This window comes from Botryllus schlosseri, chromosome 12, assembly GCF_051294905.1.
Source record: "Botryllus schlosseri isolate E-star chromosome 12, Bs_hap1, whole genome shotgun sequence".
NCBI lineage: Eukaryota > Metazoa > Chordata > Ascidiacea > Stolidobranchia > Styelidae > Botryllus > Botryllus schlosseri.
The window spans coordinates 19534324-19554618 of NC_137247.1; the positions used below are offsets into that span (position 1 = coordinate 19534324).

The following is a 20295-nucleotide window of genomic DNA, read 5'->3' on the forward strand; positions in this document are numbered from 1 at the left end:
CTACCCAATATTATAGACTGCTTCACATAACAATCTATCTACCTCTCATTCAATCTGATGCGATTACATCTCGTGATCATGATAACCGATATTAGGCATACAGTTTATAGTGTTTTGTAGGTACACGGGAGTGCTATAATTCAGCTACAGATGCTGTATCAGCATACAACTTTAGCTAGAATGCTTAAAGTCCAATATTTACCATATAGTTCGAAACAGAGATGGCAATACTGCAGGGAAAAATGCGAATAAATATATTACATATACATCAATGTCTGCACAGTAATATCGGATTAGGAGTTATGCCGAGTCGTATATTATAAAAGCATTTGCAAATTCCAACGTGGCATTGTTAATTACGTTTATGACATCACAATGGTTATCATAGCGGTATTTTTCTGGTTCATTCATTACATGTCCGCTCTCTTCTTTCGGAAGACCGCAAGATGAAATTGGTCGAATGCTATTCGGACATTTCATTTTCTTCTGGGGAATGGAAACCGTCGGGGGAGTCATGGGCTACATTCAATGACTTTCGACGCCAGGGAATATTCTGCGATGTGGTCTTGCAAGTGGAAGGAGTACGATTTCCAGTACACAGACTTGTCCTATGCGCCTTTAGTGATTATTTCAGGTATATTCAATAAATTATACTAATGGATATAGCAGTTTAGGAAGTTTTAACCTCTGTACCAAACTTACAATTGAGTGCCCTCTCCAGGTCTCTGTTTCTTGGCGGATGGAAGAGCAGTGATAATCAGGAAGTTCAAATTCCTGGCATAACGCCGGAAGTTATGGCATCGCTATTAGAATTCGCGTACACTGGTCAGGTAAGTGACCGTTGTGTGATCGGGCACCGTTTCCTTAGCAAGTCGAAATCAGATTCGCTTTATAGCCGCTTTATACATTTACGAGGTTTGATGTTGTTGGGCAAGCGGGTGTACGTGATGCCACGGGTGCTTTTATGAAATAGGCTATGCATAGATAGGGAATAGTCCCCACCCACCAACGTTATGGAATGCCTGACATTTACGAATAAATGGAAATATTTATTTTCTATAACCGGAAAGACACTTCTGGTAGAACCGTGTCGCAGATATAGGCTGCTTTTAGAAAGTATAACTTAGAAATTTTAATTCTCATGTTCAGTTTTCATCCTCAGCCGTCGCACAACGAATACGGACAATTACATATATTTACCTCAGTTTTGGTAGCGAAGCCAGGGATATCCCTGAGAGAAGCGTATGTGGATCGATACCATAATTTAAGAGATTAATTTTCATCTCTACGGTGACCCGAAGATTACAAAACTTGGTTACGGTTTATGCTACGATTCAAGTGTTATGTAATATAAACAATTGAGGCAAGGACTGAATTAAGTGGATGAGGTTTGGCCTATAATCATGCCATCCGTCGACAGGGAAGCGACAATTTCACTACTTCATTTGTCGAGCTCAATGATAGAATATTAGATGTCAAGATAGATTGCGTGAGTAAACTATTCTTTCATTATCTTACAATGTTGCACTCGCTCCCTCGATTCGTCCAGATAATAATCACCGCGCACAACGTGCAAGACTTGCTCCCAGCTGCCGATCAATTCCAAGTCCTTTACGTGAAAGAAAAATGCTGCACCTACCTAAAACGACAACTGTCGATCCGCAACTGCATCGGAATCTGCAAATATGCTGAGTTGCGTTTCTGATCACACGGCCGCGCCGTTTGTCAACATAATTATATTTTCATGACAGGTGGTTTTACTGTGAGAAGTTGAAAAATGCCGCTACCGAATTCATACTGGGGAATTTCGAATTTCTGGCGAAGGACAGTCAGGAGTTTCTTCATTTTTCATTTGAAGACGTGGCCGGGCTGATAGCTGACGACCGATTGAATGTGAGAGCGGAAGAAATCGCGTGCGAAGCCATTTTCAGGTATGCCATTATCGGGCCTGTCACCGGAATTGTCTCGGCGTTTGTATCTATATTTCAAGTGATTATAAAATTTGATAGTAATTTGCATTGTACAAAGCGCATTGGTGTCGTCACGGCCTTTTTTCAAGGAGCCGTTCTCGTTTCCATCAAGTGAAATAGTTATAAACGAGACATGATGTGATGTACAAATTTTTCCATCATCATATTTTCATTTCACAGAAGTAGCCTACTTCGAATTCCGATATTAAAGTACCGTACTGTGGTATTGATCAATGATGACCCCGCAATAGTTATAATCTGTGATCGAACATGTCCTCGCGTAGCCCAGCCGTTCCTTTTGACGTTTCGTTACCGACGACAATCGCTCCAATTCAAACGGCTAGATTCCCAAGTCACTGGAAAAGAAGCTGTAGGCTAGTTGGCAGTATTACTATAACAATTAATTTTGCCCTTAAATAGATAAGTATTATCCAATGAATAGTGATTGATAAATGTTTTGTAAAATCGGGATAAGGACAAAGGCATGAAGGGTTGGATATGATATATGAATAGTCACATTAGGGAACAAATAATAATTACCATCCTCGATGCGAATGGATTAGTCCCAGCAGCAAACCCGAGTGCATCAGTATACACTATACCAGAGGTCTCAAACACGCGGCCCGCGAGAGCATGTTGTGCGGCCCGCGACGGCATTTTGGAATTTCAAGTATTCAACAATAAATTCAAGCGCTAAAACTTCTATAAAAATCACTGAAATCTCAACAAACTTCATCATCACATCACTTTTAAAAGCTAGCATGCGGTAGAAGATCAGCTATTATGTCACGTTTCTAGTTCATGATGATAAAACATGACCCGTTGATGATTCGTAACTGAAAATTGTGATCTGGTCTGGTGCGACCTTATCGTAAAATTACTCGATTTCGGATTGACTGGGTGATTAAAAAAATGACTCGAGTTGAGTCGTGTCGAACGTTAAAATCAGAGAATGACTAATGACTCGGAACGGTGACTTGATAATCCTACGGACGCAACAATCTATGAAACTGTCACGGGGAATAGTAATACATCAAAGGGTCGTAGCTTGCGTTGCTCGTAGGTTATATAGCTATCTAATCAGGTCAGTATGGCAGCCATTGGCATTCTGTGACCCCCGTGACGTATAGTTGATTACATGCTGGGTGTTGGTTGTTTTCTTTACCCATATTATTATCGGTGGTGATTAAGGTAGTAGTATACGCTCTACAGCTGTAACACCAATGAATTCTTCGCAGATTGGGCATTTCTTTTTCAGAGGCTCTTAACCAGGGTCCGTACACCCCATCGGGGTACCAAGCATCAGATCAGGGTGTACGAGATGCATTGTGGAATTAGGCCTATGCTGTGGAATATTTTCTTGGCCAATTTATTCAACTGGAAAATAGTCTTCACGCTACCCGCGATTTTATATGAATGGGCTTTCTGATTTTAATATAGGTATCATCAGAAATTGTGTTGAAAATTGGCAGAGGCTACGAGAAATCTTATTGGAAGCACAAGGGGTACGATCGCTAAGGTTGAAAAGCAATGAAATTACTATGGCTCAATAATGATTATATTTAATTTGTTATTGATATGTTCCAATAATAATCGAAAGCAAAATCTAACGCTGATTTAATTTGACTTTGGCAATGATAGTAACAATAGCCTATACTCATCACGACTATATCAAAACCAGGATTAGGCTACACCGCTGAAATGCTCTGATATCAGATCAATCTTCAGTAAATTTTAAAATATTCTACATAAAATTGTGGCACGTCAAAAGTCCACTAGCTGCAAATTATAACCCGACAGTTTTACGATGTCATGATGCATCCTCTCGCATGATGTCTATAACTCATTATTTAAAAAAAATAATCAAAAACAATTTATTCAAATATTTGCAAATGTGATTTTGTTCCGTGTCAAGCGCGTGAATATATTTTAATAGTAAATTACATTTCCACGCGGGGTGTGGAATGCCTGTCTGCAACGTCCCGTTATATAAGGCCTACTTGAAAATTATACATTGAATATCCCTATCATTGATGCTGCGGCCCGCGGCGTCATCAAAACTAAGAAATTGGCCCGCAAGCACCTTTGAGTTTGAGACCTCTGCGCTATACAGTCTTTCCTATTAAATCCCGTACTGACGGTACGAACACCCGATAACGGTATAGACCAGACATTGTGGATTGAAAGCATATCTACACTAGGGTTACCATATTTTTGTTTCACAAATTCCGGACGCTCTTCAGCGCCGACTAGCGGATTTCAAAATGAGGTGTGAGCTCATTGTCGATCAATATGACGTCACACCAGTAATGCTTTGTCTATCGACTAGAGGTGATCGCGATCCGGTTCAGGAGTATGTGGTTGTGTATTTTGGTGGCCGGTCAATACCGAGAATGCTATTACCGAGAATGCTATTACCGAGAAGGACATTACCGACAATGGACATTACCGAGAATGGACAATACCGAGAATGGACATTACCGAGAATGCAATATATGCAATGCAGGCATGTTATGCATATGAGCAGGTCGTGTGTGTGCATCACGGCGTTGTCACATTCGGTATTGATTCTCAGGTATAAATTTCCCGACAACGTCAGTTACAGTAAGCAAGATTCTTGGCATTGGCCATTCTCGGTAATGTCCATTCTCGGTAATGTCCGTTCTCGGTAATGTCCGTTCTCGGTAATGTCTATTCACGGTAATAGCATTGTCGGTAATGTCCATCTCGGTAATAGCATTCTCGGTAATAATATGGAACCGTGTATTGTATGTTGTAACCTGGGCCGAGCCCACATATTTTCAGCCACGTCCCGCCCAAATAAACACTGATCTTGGGCCCATCGTAGGGTATTCGAAGCGACTTCTGGGAGTTTACTATATGCATCTGGTCGTTAAATGATTTGAATGAATTGTGTCAAAAATATAGGTTCTTCCATATATTACTGCATAATTTTAATCCTCTCTCCGCCCACATAATCAGAGTCAGCGGTAGTATAGCGCTGGTGTAGGATGATGACTTCGAAAATGCAAGGGCCGTAATTGTACATCGTTAAGTCATGTTCATGTCGCAGTGATGAGATTATTTATCAGCCTAATGCGGTATGTACTTCACCACTGAGCTATATAAACACCGCACATTCGGTGGTTTCCGACCTTTTATGGTGGCGAATCCATTTCCAATTTGAAAATGTGCCGTGGCCCAGCTCAAAATTTGATGAGCTGATTACTAATTAAAGTTCGGCACATTTGCCCAGACTTACTCACAGCCTATTTTGGAAGCTAATTACGTTCAACATCTTCGCGAACACCAGAATAAAGGCAAACTACCCCCCGGTTTAGAACCACCATATTTGAATAAAGCATCCAAACGACCTAAGACGACGACTTTATGAATACCGTTATCTTGTAATTGCGATTACAATTAGACTTCTTTTTGTAAATTAATGTTATTTTTTATTTATTTTTTGATGGCAGTTTTAGCGAGGGTGGTATTCCACATATTAAAACCAATATATATTATACTAAATCGCGCGCAGCGCGAAGAAAAATTTCTTGTAGCAAAAATCTGCCCAAAAATAGTCTTATTTAGATTGATTTACAAAAACATATGAGCTAAGTTCAAGCCTTCAAAATTCCGGACAATTAGGCATATTTTAGAAATTCCTCCCGGACGCAGTTTTAACAGTGAATTTCCGGACATGTCCGGGAAATTCCGGACGTATGGCAACCCTAATCTACACATATTGGGAGTGTCGGATTCTCTAAATTTCCAAGCCTGCGATAAGGTAGAATATGTATCCCGCTTTATATTGAACTGTGGAAAATACGTGCGCCAAAGGAAAGCTATTGTGAACAAATGTCAGAACCTTTAATGAATTTTGAAACCTGAAGTCTTATGAACAGACCCACGCCTGTAGGCTACTCGGATATCGTCGAGTTCACTGAGTCAACTAATGCACACATATAAACCGTAAAGAACTGTAGTGAATATGGCGAACAATACCATTCAGTTAAAATCGCCAAACAACTTTTACCAAATAACAACAACCATAAGTTAAAATTCATGAAAGATTTCACCACCAGGTGGATCAGAGCTAACAAAGAAAACAGGATCGAGCACCTTCATCAGTTGTTGAGCAACACTCGCTTAGGTCTTTTAGAACCGGAATACTTTATGAGTAAAGTCAAAGGTGAGTGGTGTGCTGTTACAGAAACAGCCTGCCAATCGACGCCGTTCGCATTTTGCAGCCAATGATTTGGTATTGGAGAGGATGACCGATTGTCGTACGCTTTTAAATCATGCGATGCGACTGGTTTGCGACTTGTATTCGCCTGAAAGTGATAAAGCAGGGTTTTTGAGCATACAAAGCAGATTGACAAGACCACGACTCCCAAGAGAGGTATGTTCTACCTGGAAATGAATGATGATAACTGGGGAAAGTTTTTGTTGCAGTCAAATCCGTGGAAAGTTGCTCTTATTCCTCACAAAAGTTGCAATAAAAAGTTGCATTTATTTTTCTCAAAAGTGGCACTAATCAGTCGCATTTATAAACAAGTTCCTTGAAATTATGAGGGTATGAGATACTCGAATCTATCCGTATCCAAGCCACTGTAGAAAAACTCAGTTTTGGCGACTTCAACAAAATCAAAAGCTTGGAAATATTGACCCAATTAAAATATTATTATCGGCGGTCTAGCCTGAATGTACCTCAAATCAGAAAGGACCGCAAATTTAAAAGACAGTGAATTAGTCAAGTGATCTATTTACATATAGTGTCAAATATTTTTAGTAAAAAGTTAGATGCATAAAAATTCGAAATAACTTGCAAAAAGCCACATGAAAAATCGAAAAAAGATGCAAAAAGTTGCATGAAAAAATGGGGAAAAGTTGCAAAAAGTTGCACTATAGGTTTCCTCAAAACAGCTTAAAACATCTCACTAGATAACTTCTGAGTATTTAGGAAGCTGCCGGAAGCTGTAAAAATAGTTGCAAAAGTTGCAAAAACTTGTCCTGGTGATCACTTTAACAGGGCAAGTACGGACGGTTGCCCCGGCCTGCAGAATTTATTGAATTGTTTTTCTGTTATTTTGTTCCGTCAGAATTACTGCTGACGCATTTTGCAGGCTACGTATTGTCAGTTTAAAAAATACTTCAAAATATGCTCATATCGTCTGCAATGGTCGCAATGATGTACGGATTTGTCTTGTCTCTGTGGTATATCTCAATATGTCATCTGACTTCAATACAACTTATTAAGACAGATCACCAATTGATCGGAGTCATGATTATAAATGTATCCTATCACTATGCACTATATGGTCATACAGTTCATAAGATAAATTACTGCGATACGACTATGACTCAAGATCCCTTTCGAATTTCGCATGTCTGACTCCGGCCCCTGAATCCAACAAATTGAAAATTTTGACACCTACTCCTACTCCCACTCTTAAGTGACCTACAGCTTCCTGACTCGTCAGTTTTGCTTATAGCATGGAATTCTTGTGCGTTCCGCGCTATATTCGGTGCATTGAGTAGCTTGAAATTTATTGGGTAAGTTACCCACAAAGATCCTCGATGATGAAGAGTGAATATTCGCACGGATCACATCCATAGCGCGCAGTATGGGTTGCCCCTAACTATGCGAAAGTGTTTAATAGGCTGATGGATGGCACTTTAGAAATAGTCAAAAACTATTCCAACACGCCGGTTATTTATTTCATATGAAACGATGAAAGATGAATGAAGAATTCACGAACGTCACTGCTAATTTATTTGTAATAATTATGGTATCTACTTGTTCGAGGCAACGTTTTTGTATGTGTGACCGTTACCGGGGGTGTAGAGGCCGATATACGTCTAGTTGAGATACTTTTCGTGCAAATTTTTTCAAATCCAAATGCGTCGAGGGTATTGTGCTGGATTACAGTACCAAGCCACGCAGGACTCAGTTTTAGGACATTAGTGGACCTGACGATTGCCATAGCGGCCGAAGAGTAAAAGGCGCGTTTAGCCAGTCGAAATATCGGCTTCTCACGTTGCCTCGCCATATATCCATGTCACTGTCCATGTAGCCGGTGCTCAATGTTTATGGACCACATCGGGATGGATAGGAAATCCTGGAAATCAACAATCTGTATACTCATACATTGAACTGCCCTTGCTAACAGATCTTGCTTGCGGTAGGCGGATGGAGTAGTGGATGTTCAACCAACGCAATCGAAGCCTACGATTCCCGAGCGGAAACATGGGTTAATATAAGCTTGATGCCAGGTTGTACGAAATATTTTTTATTATAAATTTTATTTAAATTGGTACGTATTAGTTTAAATGTAGTCCTTGTAATTTTCGTCGTAATTGTCAGCTACATAAGCCACCATGATTTTAAAATTCAATAACTTGATCCTCTCTTTTCTAAGTAGGCTACAATGTTTTATTGATCATCTCTTTGGTTATTGATTATTATAAGTTAACATTTTTACTGTTAATTATGATATTGCTATAACTGGTTCATTTATATAGTCGTTGATTTTTCTTCTGTACAATTTCAAATTGTTGGCAGACCAACCACTGTTGCAATGTCACTCCACCCGTCATCATATCATCATCCCCAGTCAGATTTTTTCTGTCCAAGCAATACATTGTCTTCCCATCTGTTTGTGACCCAGTCCGGGCGATGGCTTTATCTTTGAACTCGGAAAGTTGGTTGACATGCCCTTAGCGAGTTACTTTGAAAAATAAGTGATAGAGCATGGCTGCTGCTAAGCTATTTTTAGGACTTGCACGAGAACCTCCACGCGCATACCACGGAGTAGCGTTCGTACACAGATTCCTTTACATCATCGGTGGATTTGACGGACACAACTATTTCAATACCGTGCGAAGATTTAACGTGATCACCAATGAGTGGACTCAGGTACGATGTACGTAAGTATACTTATGGAGAGCGAACTGGATTTAACTGTTTCAATTTTAAGGAGCCGTCCATGTTTCAAAAAAGATGCTATGTCAGCGTTGCAAAAATGGGACGCAAAATTTACGCCCTAGGTGGAATGGACGGCGAACAGAGGTCAGAGGTCTTTGAGCTATAAGATAGGAGAGTGAGTGATGTCATCGTAGTAAGTGAGGAGATGTTGTTGAATAAAAGTACCTTCCTTGTAAAAGTAGGAATACTGCAAGCGCTTTAGAAGCTTGCAAGAATATTAATGGGTTGCATAATTAGGTAGCCTATATGTATGTCAATAAGAATGCGTTGCCAAGTCACATACTCAAGTCGTTGCTGCTCGATTGTAGTGTTTCCTGGTGTCACAAGCTCAAATGCCCGGAGCAATGCATATACATATATGTATCATAATATCCAGCTTTAATTAATACATTTGATATAGTTGTCTTTGCTCTGCTTCACAAATGTTCGAAAATATTGAATGACCTTCTGTATTAATTTCCGAGTGAAGTTCATTTTTCGTTATTGACAAAAGAATATCTGTATGTTGCGTATGGTATAGTAGATATTGGATAGCTGCCACTAATGTAATATAAGATTGTATCAACGAAGCGTCTTAAACACCAAGTTTTCCCCACGATATTTCGCTCATGAAGTGCGGATGATGCTATCAACGGAATCTTATTTGTTAATCCATCCAAGTCAATTATTGCGCGAGGGGAACAAAAATCGGATTCATTCGTACACTGGGTGATCGAAGTGGGGTACATTTAATATATTGAAATGGACACTGCGAGTAGGGTTCATGGTTTAGACAGGAGCATTTAAAAATTGGCATGATGAAATTGTATTCCTTGACTGTAAAACGATCTGCATTTCACGAGCATTACTCCGTATTCAATTTACTCCTGAATGCCAAAGTCAAATGTACAACTCTGTCGTCAGCAATAAAACTTGATCTCGCGAAATGAAATCGCAATGCAATTCCACTCAAATGACTTGCATCCTTTAGTTTTACGTGATTCGGAATACGAATACAACACACAACGAACCGCTCACTATGACGGTATCTAGGGTTGCATTTAAAACAAACGGTGTTTTGAAACACTTTGTTTAAAACATGTTTAAAGCATGTTTAAAACAGTGTTTTTTGAACAAGGGCCTCTAAAAAAAGCTTGTGATTTTTCAAGTTGTAAAATTATGCCATAATTGTATAAATACTTTCCAAAAACATGTTTTATTAGCCTGCAGACAATTACCACACGATATAGCCGACGTAGACCTATATCGATATGGGATGGTCGGAACCCTCAAAATAGTCGTTTCAACAGCAATACTACAGATATTTCGTCAAATGAGCTAAATTTACGCTATATTTTCAATTGTCAATGCAAATGCACTACGACGTCAGAATTGAATATTAGTGACATCATGGCTTAAAAAAACATGTTTTAAACAAGGACCTTGTTTTAAACATGTTTGTTTTATATTGGTTTCGTTTTAAATGCAACCCCAGCAACATCACTCATGTAATTTGTTAGAGATTTGGGGAATAGCGTGCTATCCATCATCCGTATATGGTCGTTTTATAAATTCTTTCATACGCCAGACTAAACACAGGTGAAGTTTACGACCCAGAGGAACGAGCCTGGTCTGTACTCCCGGATATGAATGAGAGAAGGAGCGATGCAAGCGCAACTTCTCTACAAAACAAGGTATATCATATGCAACCTCTTGGATACTTCTTTACATTTAACGCGAAACAATAAATTCATATTGTTAATTTATTCGCTAAAAGCTTTTCGACTGACCCTCATCAGTAGCGAACGTCAGTGATAGGGTGGATGAAATTCGAAATGTTAGAACTATTTTTTTGTCTATGACGTAATAATATCGAAAACAAACAACTAGTAAACGGGTAAGATACGGTAGTAACGATACAAAACAAACGTTAACGAGCGCATATTCGGTTATAAATAACCGAGAACACAGCACACAACATTAATGAAATATTCCAAGGGTGTAGAGGCGTTCCTTCTGGCGATAGAGAATCGGCTTTCACAGCTTTATGATCGTAGATTCCAGGACCTTCAAATGAAAAAGTGAACGGCCACGAGCAACTATAGAAAATTGACTGTCATTGTAATGATCAGCACATTCTGGTATGGGATATGGTGGCGAATTACATTTAAAATGGTATTGCGGCCCAAGCAATATAACAATAGTCTTTAGAATACTTTGGACCATGCGAAGGGTAGCTTAACATGAGAACGACGGGTATTTCAAATGAGTTACTGTAGCAGTAGCACCAATTTAAAACGAGGTATGTTTATGAATGTTCAGCTGAAATTCATGAAATTTACCAAAGTCTCTATGCTTGAACTTGTTGCTGAAACAGTGTCCCGAATATGACGTGGTACCGATGGATCACTGGGACCGAAAATACTTGAAAAATTCTCCATGATAATTCCATGATTACACTCCGTGATTTTGTCTACAAGTACATGCTGACACAATCTTTCCTCACATGCAAAAATATTCGACCTGCATGAGTTATGGGGTCTGTGACGAATGATTTACGTTTTAGGGGGTGTAAAGTAAATTTGGATCGACATTTGCATTTTTCTATATCACCTTTCAGACTAACCAACCCGCCATAATTTTTGATGTGAGGTATAGGGCTTGTATCAGGGTATATAATGGCATATATTTTTTGAATCAATACCATCCTCGAGTGGACTATTTTCAAGTCAATTACAATATTTATGGGGTGGGGAACCTATGGTACCATAGCCGAATCAAGTAAAATAGATGGACCAACTAATCACTTAATAACAGAAACTCGCTTACATATACATAGGCTGTAAATCATAGTTACCTGCGGTGTTTTATCGCTATTACGAGGTATTTGAAAGTCAAAATGTCGATTTGCGGGTAATATGTATGTGGCACTAATTTTGTAAGTTTAGACGTAAATCAAAACATGATTTTATACCAACATTTGAGTTGATATAATCTATTTTATTCTTGAAGGTCGCGAAGAAACATCCTTCATTGGCTTGCTGTAGCTTAGCTTATAGTACACAACAAAACAAGTTAACAAATTTGAGTTTTTGAGCGTATGTCTCATAGGTCCCATGGTCGTGTGCCTTTGGACCCACCGGGTGGGGACCGATGACACGTTCGAGCAACAAATTTTAAACTTTTATAAATATTTTTGAAAAGGCGGATATTCTTGTAAATGTCCGCGATAGGTAGAGCTTGTATCGAAGTGTCGAGCCAGCAAAAGATCTGCTATTCTCGGCTGAAGATTTAAGGGCCAGAGATCATTTTGTAATTTTTGATCCATCGGTACCACATCTCCCCTACTCATGTTCTTACAGTTGCAGCAATACGCATGCGTGACACTAATGCCCGAAAATATAGCGACCAATACTACCAACCGCACTGCGCCGGTCTTAGACCGAAATGGAAGTCATGAACTAGGGTCCCAGCTGAGTCGTGTCTCCATAAATGTTGGTCATTGTCTCTTCCGTATGACTACTTCCATCAGATAGGCATCATATGCTGTAACATTTATTGGTATATGGAAAGTTAATAATATAATGTTTGCTTCAGCGCTACGCTACCTTATATGCAGAGTTGGTCAAAGTAGTCAGTAGGGGTGGTACAAACCCCTGAAAGGTTCAGGTTCGTGTGAACGCGAACCTTTTTGAAAGGTTCTGTGTGAACGCGGACGTAAACCTATGACGTCACATGACGTCATATAGCTAATACCAAAACTGCATTTGAGCTAGGTGTTATAATAATGTACACCAGGGGTTCTCAACCCGCGGCCCGCGACATCTTTCATTATGAACGCAATTGCTACTGGCACGGTATTGTCATGGAAGAACGATGTGTCGTATTTATCGAAGAAAAGTTGTCGTAGGAGGCGTAGAAGCTTAAAATGATACCACGATCGTTTCTTCTGGAGTCATACATATCGCCTGATCTTAGAGAAAACGTTGCTATCTAGGTGTCAAGCCAAGCAATCCATATCTCGAGGCATTGTTAAAATTGCCGACGACGTTACAGACGCAATGTTCGAAATTACTTCTAATATTGCAAAACCCAAGACTCTGCTAGAGAAGGTGTGATTCATATAAAACTTAAACGTACTGTGCGAATATTCGCTGTTTCCGGAACTTAGCAGCAAGGCCAACATCACCTGACAAATTTCGAAGCTATAGTTGTCTGATTCAACCGTCACCAGAAGAGTAACAGCAATGTCAGTCAATCTTTTATCGCATGTTCTGAAACACGTTGCCACGTAGACTACATTAGCCTAGGACTAATCCACCGACTTCACACACATTGCATATAGCTAATTATCCAGGTGCGTTTTACCAGACTGGACATATTTCCAGAGGAAATGCTGCTGGGTTAAACGTGGGGAGGGGACCAGTGAAAAACATCAACTTGACAAAGCTAACTTCTGTAACTATTGGTGCAAGTCTCCAGCCATGGAAGGAAAGGAGAAAGGTTGATTGGTTTGCTCAAAAATGACCCCGAACGCCTCACTTCTTCTCATATCAATGAGAGCTCAAAGTGATAATGGCCTCTGTAACGAAAAAGTTACCGTAATTTTATACTTGCTGGCTCACGCATTAAAACATAAATTTTGGTTCGTTGATGGAAGGGTTTGAAGGTGCATATACCGACTTGGCAACGAATGCAATGCACGATCCATGAAGGGATTTACTTGCGCGGCTACAAGGATAGATATTCTCACGAAAAAGAAACAGCAACTGCAAACTTACGAACGCTTTCCATCAATACTTTTGAATACATAAAAATGTACTAAATGCCCGTATAAGACTGGTAAATAGGCTACAGTAGCCTAGATTTAATAGTACAAATATATTATAGCCCGAAACTTTTCGAGCCAACACTCTTCAGGGGTAATCGTCGGCATAAAGAGAATTTCAAAATCATGCATATAACTATATTGCATACATCCGATTGTGACGTCATAGTAGACAACAAGCACACGGTGATAAAGTTCTGCGGCCCGCAGCGTCTTTTGCTATTAAAATGCGGCCCGTCATACAAGGGAAGTTGAGAACCCCTGATGTACACGATAGCTATATATAGCGACGACTCGGGCCACATTATATCACAATGCTGAAGTACAATGACCGGACAATGTATGCGACTTCTGATTATTGCTACATCAACATTGAGCAGGGTGTAAAAAGGGTTTCTATACTCACCACCGATATTATCGCATTAACAAGTTATACAAGAGTAGCCAACGCCCCGATCGCAAGGATTTGTCTTTATGATACAATGAACATATGAAATCAAGATGGACCCCGTACGCCTGCTAATTTGTTTGAAATTAGATAACGATGCATTCTTTATATCAATTCATTGATTGGTTGAATAAGCATCATTCGCTGACTACCTATATGTAGTATATTTCGTTCTTGATTGTTTGTTATTGCCGGTCAAGTTCACAGCAGAGAGTCACTACATATCCACAAACGGAAAGCTGAATATTTCGAGCAAACTTTTGTAACAAAGCAAGTAATTCTTTTATTTATTTATTTTAGTGTTGATTTTTTCATGCTGCCATGCGAGAGAGTGGCTGAAGTTGAAATGCAAAGAAATTCAACCAAAGACGTTAAAAATTGTAATGTATAAAAAAGGTTCACAGTGCAGTGCAGAACCTACAAAGGTTCGTTAGTGTACGTGAACCTCTAAATTTCCGAGGTTCTCACACTGAACGCGAACGTGAACCTGACGTTCACACCTTCTCTAGTAGCAGGGTTGTAACCAAGTCACAAGGCTCCGAGTCACATGTCCATCTCACTTTTATAGTTTTGACTCGAGTCAAGTCGAGTCATTTCCAATTCACCACCGAGTCAACTCCGAGTCCAAGTCACCGAGCAGAGGGTCGAAACCGAGTCATGGTATTATGACTCGAGTCGAGTCCAAGTCATTGTGTAGACTGCCAAGTTTCCAGTTAAAGGCTTGGTAAATCCACTTTTTTTAACTCTGTTTGGTGATATCGAATGGTTCGCATTTATAATATACTAATTTTCGTCATTTTTAGCAGTTTCTAGACGCATTTACAACTACCAGTACCAATGGACGAAAACCCAATAGTGTGATTACGTTATTATTCCTCGAAATTACAATGAGACGTCGGTCTTGGCCGTCTGATTCTCGAGTCATATGACTTGGTTCTAGTCATTCGCAATGACTCGAGTCCAAGTCGAGTCAATACACAAATTGACTCGAGTCGAGTCGTGTCATTTCCTTATTTTGAAAAAATGAATCGAGTCAAGTCGAGTCATATGAAAAACGTGACTCGAGTCATTACAACCCTGCCTAGTAGTCATCGTTGCAAGTTGAAGTAGAAGTACTCCCCTAAATTTATGCTCAAGTACAAGGATATGTGTCATTTTCCTTCTTGGAGGGGAAGAAAATTTAAACGGTCTGACAAGTACGTAAGAAAATAGATTTATGAAGTAGGTTTTGTCGAGAGTTCGCATTCTTTTTTGCAGTTAATCGGAGATGGGTAGTTTTGAATTTGCAAAATGTATCTCCGTGAATAACGCAAAACGATTAGTCACACCCCTAAATGCACAATCAGGGGCTATTTCGGGTGGTTTTGTTGACAAATATACTCATGAAAGTGAGGCAAACTTACCACAAAAGTACTTTCTACTTTTCAAAACTCAGATTGTAAAAAGTATGTGTTGTTCTCAAAAATGCTCAAGTGGAGGTGAAAGTACACTAGAAACACAACTAGCCTACTTCATTAAGTGGTGCAATTAGACAAAACCTTATAGAATACCCCAAACAAATAGAGGTACTTCGAGACTGACCGCCTCTTCTCATAGGTTTACATATCTGGAGGTTTCAACGGACAAGAATGCTTATTCACTGCGGAGTTTTACGATCCCACAACGTTCAGTTGGACCCGGATCACCCCAATGAGAAGCAGGCGTTCAGGAGTGTCGATAGTGGCTTTCAACGGCTTAGTAAGATGAGTTCATTACAGACGACAAAGTATGGATTTCTGTATAATTTCTGTACATTAGGTGTACGCTGTTGGAGGATTTGATGGCCTCAACCGCCTTCGCACCGCCGAGTCCTACAGTCCAACTACTAATACTTGGAATGCGGTAGCTACCATGAATAAGCCTCGCTCAAATTTTGGATTAGAAGTAGTCGACGATCAACTGATAGCAGTCGGTGGTTTCAACGGACGGCAAACTTCATCCGATGTTGAAATGTTTGATGTCCACGCAAACGAATGGTGAGCCTTGAGAGCGAATGATTTTAATGCTGCTGGATAATAATCATCGAAATCTGACTTTGTTGTCAGGCCATTAGTCATCAACGTGTAGGGCCTGTAGTGAACATCGCAGTAGTAGCCAGAACTTAGTGTACCTGAAGTAGTAAGATGATAGGTAGCCGAACAATATAGGTTGAGCTACGCTCAAAGTAGGTTTGAGTCTCCTGAACGAGAGTCAGGCTAGTTTAAATAGCCAAGCAATAATGAAAGAATATCGTAAGCTAAGTAAGCTAAATAATATATCAGAGGTCTCAAACTGAAATGTGCTCGCGGGCCATTTTTCCAGTTTTGACGACGCCGCGGGCCGCAGCATTTATAGGGGTATTCTATGTCTTTCTAAGTATAGGCCTTATTTGGCGGAAGTGAATTGTCCTATTGAAAGTGAGCCGATCCAGCAGACTGACAGTAAACACACATCGTCAAAATTTGATTTACTCTTGTATCAATTTAGGCCTGGCACGAAAAGAATCATCGCATTTATAACTATTTGAATAGAATTGTTCTTGTACTTGATATATATTAATCATAAGATATAGACACCATATGGGCGGAAAATGCATGATGCCATCATAAAAGCTATCGGGTTATAATTTTTCAGCTACAATGAATATTTTGAATTTAACAGGTTGATTATAGAGACTGATCTGATATCAAAACATTTTTAGGTTGAGCATTGTAATTCCAATCCAGGATTCGGTGTGCTTCTGATGAGTAGGATATTAATCTCATGGCCAAATATCTTCAAATAGGAGCAGAAAAAAATATAAATATAATATAAATAATGAATGTGTCCTAGTGATTGAAATGTCGGAACGCCGAACGGCCCATTAGTGTAACATCGTTGGAGCGTACCACTACGGTACTCGATACCTTTAAGTGGCTCTAATAACATGGTTTAGCGACCAAAGATGTAACTAACAGATTGCCAATGGTTGTTATAACTTCTTGCTTAGTTAGCGAAATACCAAGCTGCGACTTTCTGATCTATTACTATTTTCCTGATACGCGTTTTGTTTGTTGCGTTCATGGTTCTAACAAATTCACGGTATTCCGAGTCACTCCGAGTCCACTCGAGTCATTTTCATTTTGCCATCGAGTTAGCGCGAGTCTGAGTAATTCTAAGAAAGGTCGCGTCCAAGTCCAACTCACAAATATCAGACACGAATCGTGTAAGGGTCATGTTTTGTCATCATGATGTGGAAATGTGGCGAAATAGTGAATCGTCCACTGCATGGTAGCGTTTGCAATTTATGTGATAGTGAAGTTTGAGGAATAGGTTCAGGCTTTCGGAGCAATTTAAGAGTGAATTATCACTTAATAATATGAAAAGATATATGTGACACTTATATATTGTCAAATTATTAAAAATCCAAAATGTCGTCGCGGGCCGCACAAAATGCCCTGGCGGGCCGCGTGTTTGAGACCTCTGTAATAGGGATGGTGTGAACGTGAGGTTCACGTTCGCGTTCTGTGTGTGAACCTCGGGAATTTAGAGGTTCGCGTTCAGAACAGAACCTTGGTAGGTTCTGCCCTGTGAACCTTTTTGGTAAATTGTAATTTGCACTTTGGTTAAAATTTATTGCATTTCAACTGCGGGTCACTCTATGCATGGCGCTGGCAGCATAAAAAATCAACACTATAAATGAGCATGAGCATGCACCTTGACAAGATTAAAAGTTTTACTTGCTTTTTTGTTACAAAAAAATTCTCGAAATATCCAGTTTTCCGCTTGTGAATATTTAGTGACTCTCTGCTGTGAGCTTGACCCGCAATCACACAACATCACGAGCGATATACGTAGTCAGCGAATGATGCTTATTCAACCAATCAATGACATTGATATCGTTTTCTGATGTAAAAAATCGAGCGGGCGTACGGGGTCAATCTTGACTTCATATCTTTACTGTATCATTAAAACCAAATCCGTACGATTAAGGTGCTGTCTACTGCTGTATAGCTGTATAACTTGTTGTTTAAGTTATCGGTAGCGAGTATAGAAACCCGTTTTACACTCTGCTCAATATCAATGTAGCAATAGGCTACTCAGACTCCGAACACATTGTCCGGTCTGGCAAAGACCGTTAAGGCGTAAGCTTATATTCTCTGGTAAGTCCTCGTCGAAATTGTCGGCAAAGCGACGAAATGTATTGATTTTATGAGATTATTATATGCCTTGATAACCGCGGTTGATACATTTAGCGACGTTTAAAACGCCAATATGTACTTCAGCAATGTGACATTATGTGGCCCGAGTCTTCGCTAGGTATCGTGTACATTAATATAGGCTATCACTTCATTGAAAGATAGGGTTGGAATTAGCAATATGACGTCACGAGGTTCACGTTCGTGTTCACACAGAACCTTTCAAAAAGGTTCGCGTTCACACGAACCCGAACCTTTCAGAGGTTCACACCATCCCTACTCTGTAATATATGGTGGCCATAATATTGTGCGATATGCCACACGTAATGAGCTATTACTTACAACAGTAAATGGACATTAACTAGGGACCGTGTCGAACGCTATATATTAAAGTTACTTGAATAAATTATTCGTGGTAAATAACTTTAGAATTAGGCTACTCATAATGAAAGGCTCATCGCAATAGATTCCTTCACATTCTTCGCCTCTTTTTGATGCGATTCTCGACTGATTGTGACGTCATATGCAGATACCAGATGCGGAAATAACAACCAAATTATAAAGACGGTCGTTTTTCCATTAATTGTCAACATGTCGCTCGGCTTTCCAATCAATGTATTGGAGGAAAACGTCTGAAACCTAATATGTTACGGCATGAAGAATTCCTATAAGACTAGGTCAATGGCGAATGGTTCTTAATGATATTATTGACGCATCATCATTAAGTCAAGCTGACACAAAGCTGACACGAAGACCACACGCTTGATTGTGGTCATATCGCTGTAATTGTCTTTTGGATATTTGTGCCTACTCGGATTGTACAAAGTAAAGAATCTGTCTGTCAAAAAATAACTTGCACCAATCTGCAAGCATTCTGCAAACTCCAAATTTTCACTTAGTGTAGTCACAAAAATTTCTACTATATTGTACATCTTATACGTCTGTATAGAACACCAGTGCACAAAATGAATTGTGCATCACCAACATTATTAAAATAATAGGGCCACTAAAACATTTTTTTACATAAAATAAAAAGAGTCTAAATGAGTATTACAAATCAGCGTCACTACTGTTGTATGAATCTGATTATGCCTTGACCTCCATTGAACCCCGGGGACTGTCTCAGCAAGTCCCGGTTAGTAACCAGCGGACTGAATAGGTAGGCCTACTATAGACACTAATTGCCCGATTTTCAGAGCATCAATCTGCATGCTTTTCCACTTTGCGTTCGCTGTTATGATCTCGATTCAATTACAGGTACGAAGTCAGGGAGATGCAAATACTGCGTAGCGCTCTTAGTTGCTGTGTGATGGATAGCCTCCCTCTTTCCGCTATCCGGAAGTTTTGCGTATCGAGGGAGATGAACTTCAGCGTTGGCAGAGGGAGCTCGCCCGCGGATACAGCGGCGTCCAGCACAACAGACGATATCCAAGACAGGTTTGCGAGAGACGCTTTGGAATTTCAAGACGACAGCATGACCGAAGACGACCAGTCGGACGAGGGCACATTCCCGCAAGATCCGATGGTTGAAGAGTGATAAATAATTACGTTATTCTCTATACATAAAATCCATATTTTGTTCAGTGACATTTATCATGACGACTCAATATCTATAATATGCCTACGTAAATACGGAAGTCCATAACATTTTTGGCTGTAAGATGTCTCACCATGCAATCGTAAATGATGTCTAGAAGGTAAAAGGCAGAAAATAAAAATATGTGTTTGGTAATATTTGTTGTCGGTGTGATATCTTCTACAATTGGTGCTTCCATCCTTTGACGTACTTCGAAATTATATTGCTTCTTATACCAATATACCGCGATGCGCAAAATTACCAGTAGACGTACAATATATTCCCCAGATCAAGACCATCGTGTAACGTG

General features: G+C 39.7%; 1 protein-coding gene across 1 annotated transcript; it reads left to right on the forward strand.

The window, feature by feature from the left end:
* The first annotated feature begins 407 nt into the window (after positions 1-407).
* On the forward strand, positions 408-20141 carry LOC145451586 (kelch-like protein 10). Its single transcript, XM_080329796.1, has 13 exons — positions 408-634; positions 722-830; positions 1550-1692; positions 1752-1931; positions 6056-6162; positions 6221-6372; positions 8144-8246; positions 8750-8889; positions 8951-9042; positions 10526-10631; positions 15810-15950; positions 16011-16228; positions 19667-20141. Exons 1-13 carry the CDS (start codon positions 447-449, stop codon positions 19944-19946), a joined length of 1959 nt encoding a protein of 652 aa, XP_080185922.1. The 5' UTR covers positions 408-446; the 3' UTR covers positions 19947-20141.
* The last annotated feature ends 154 nt before the right edge of the window (positions 20142-20295 follow it).

Coding starts and splice junctions, on each gene's coding strand:
- LOC145451586 (XM_080329796.1), top strand. CDS start 447: ATGAAATTGGTCGAATGCTATTCGGACATTTCATTTTCTTCTGGGGAA. Junction 1,693..1,751: donor GGAATCTGCAAATATGCTGA/GTTGCGTTTCTG, acceptor TTTTCATGACAG/GTGGTTTTACTGTGAGAAGT. Junction 10,632..15,809: donor CAACTTCTCTACAAAACAAG/GTATATCATATG, acceptor CTCTTCTCATAG/GTTTACATATCTGGAGGTTT.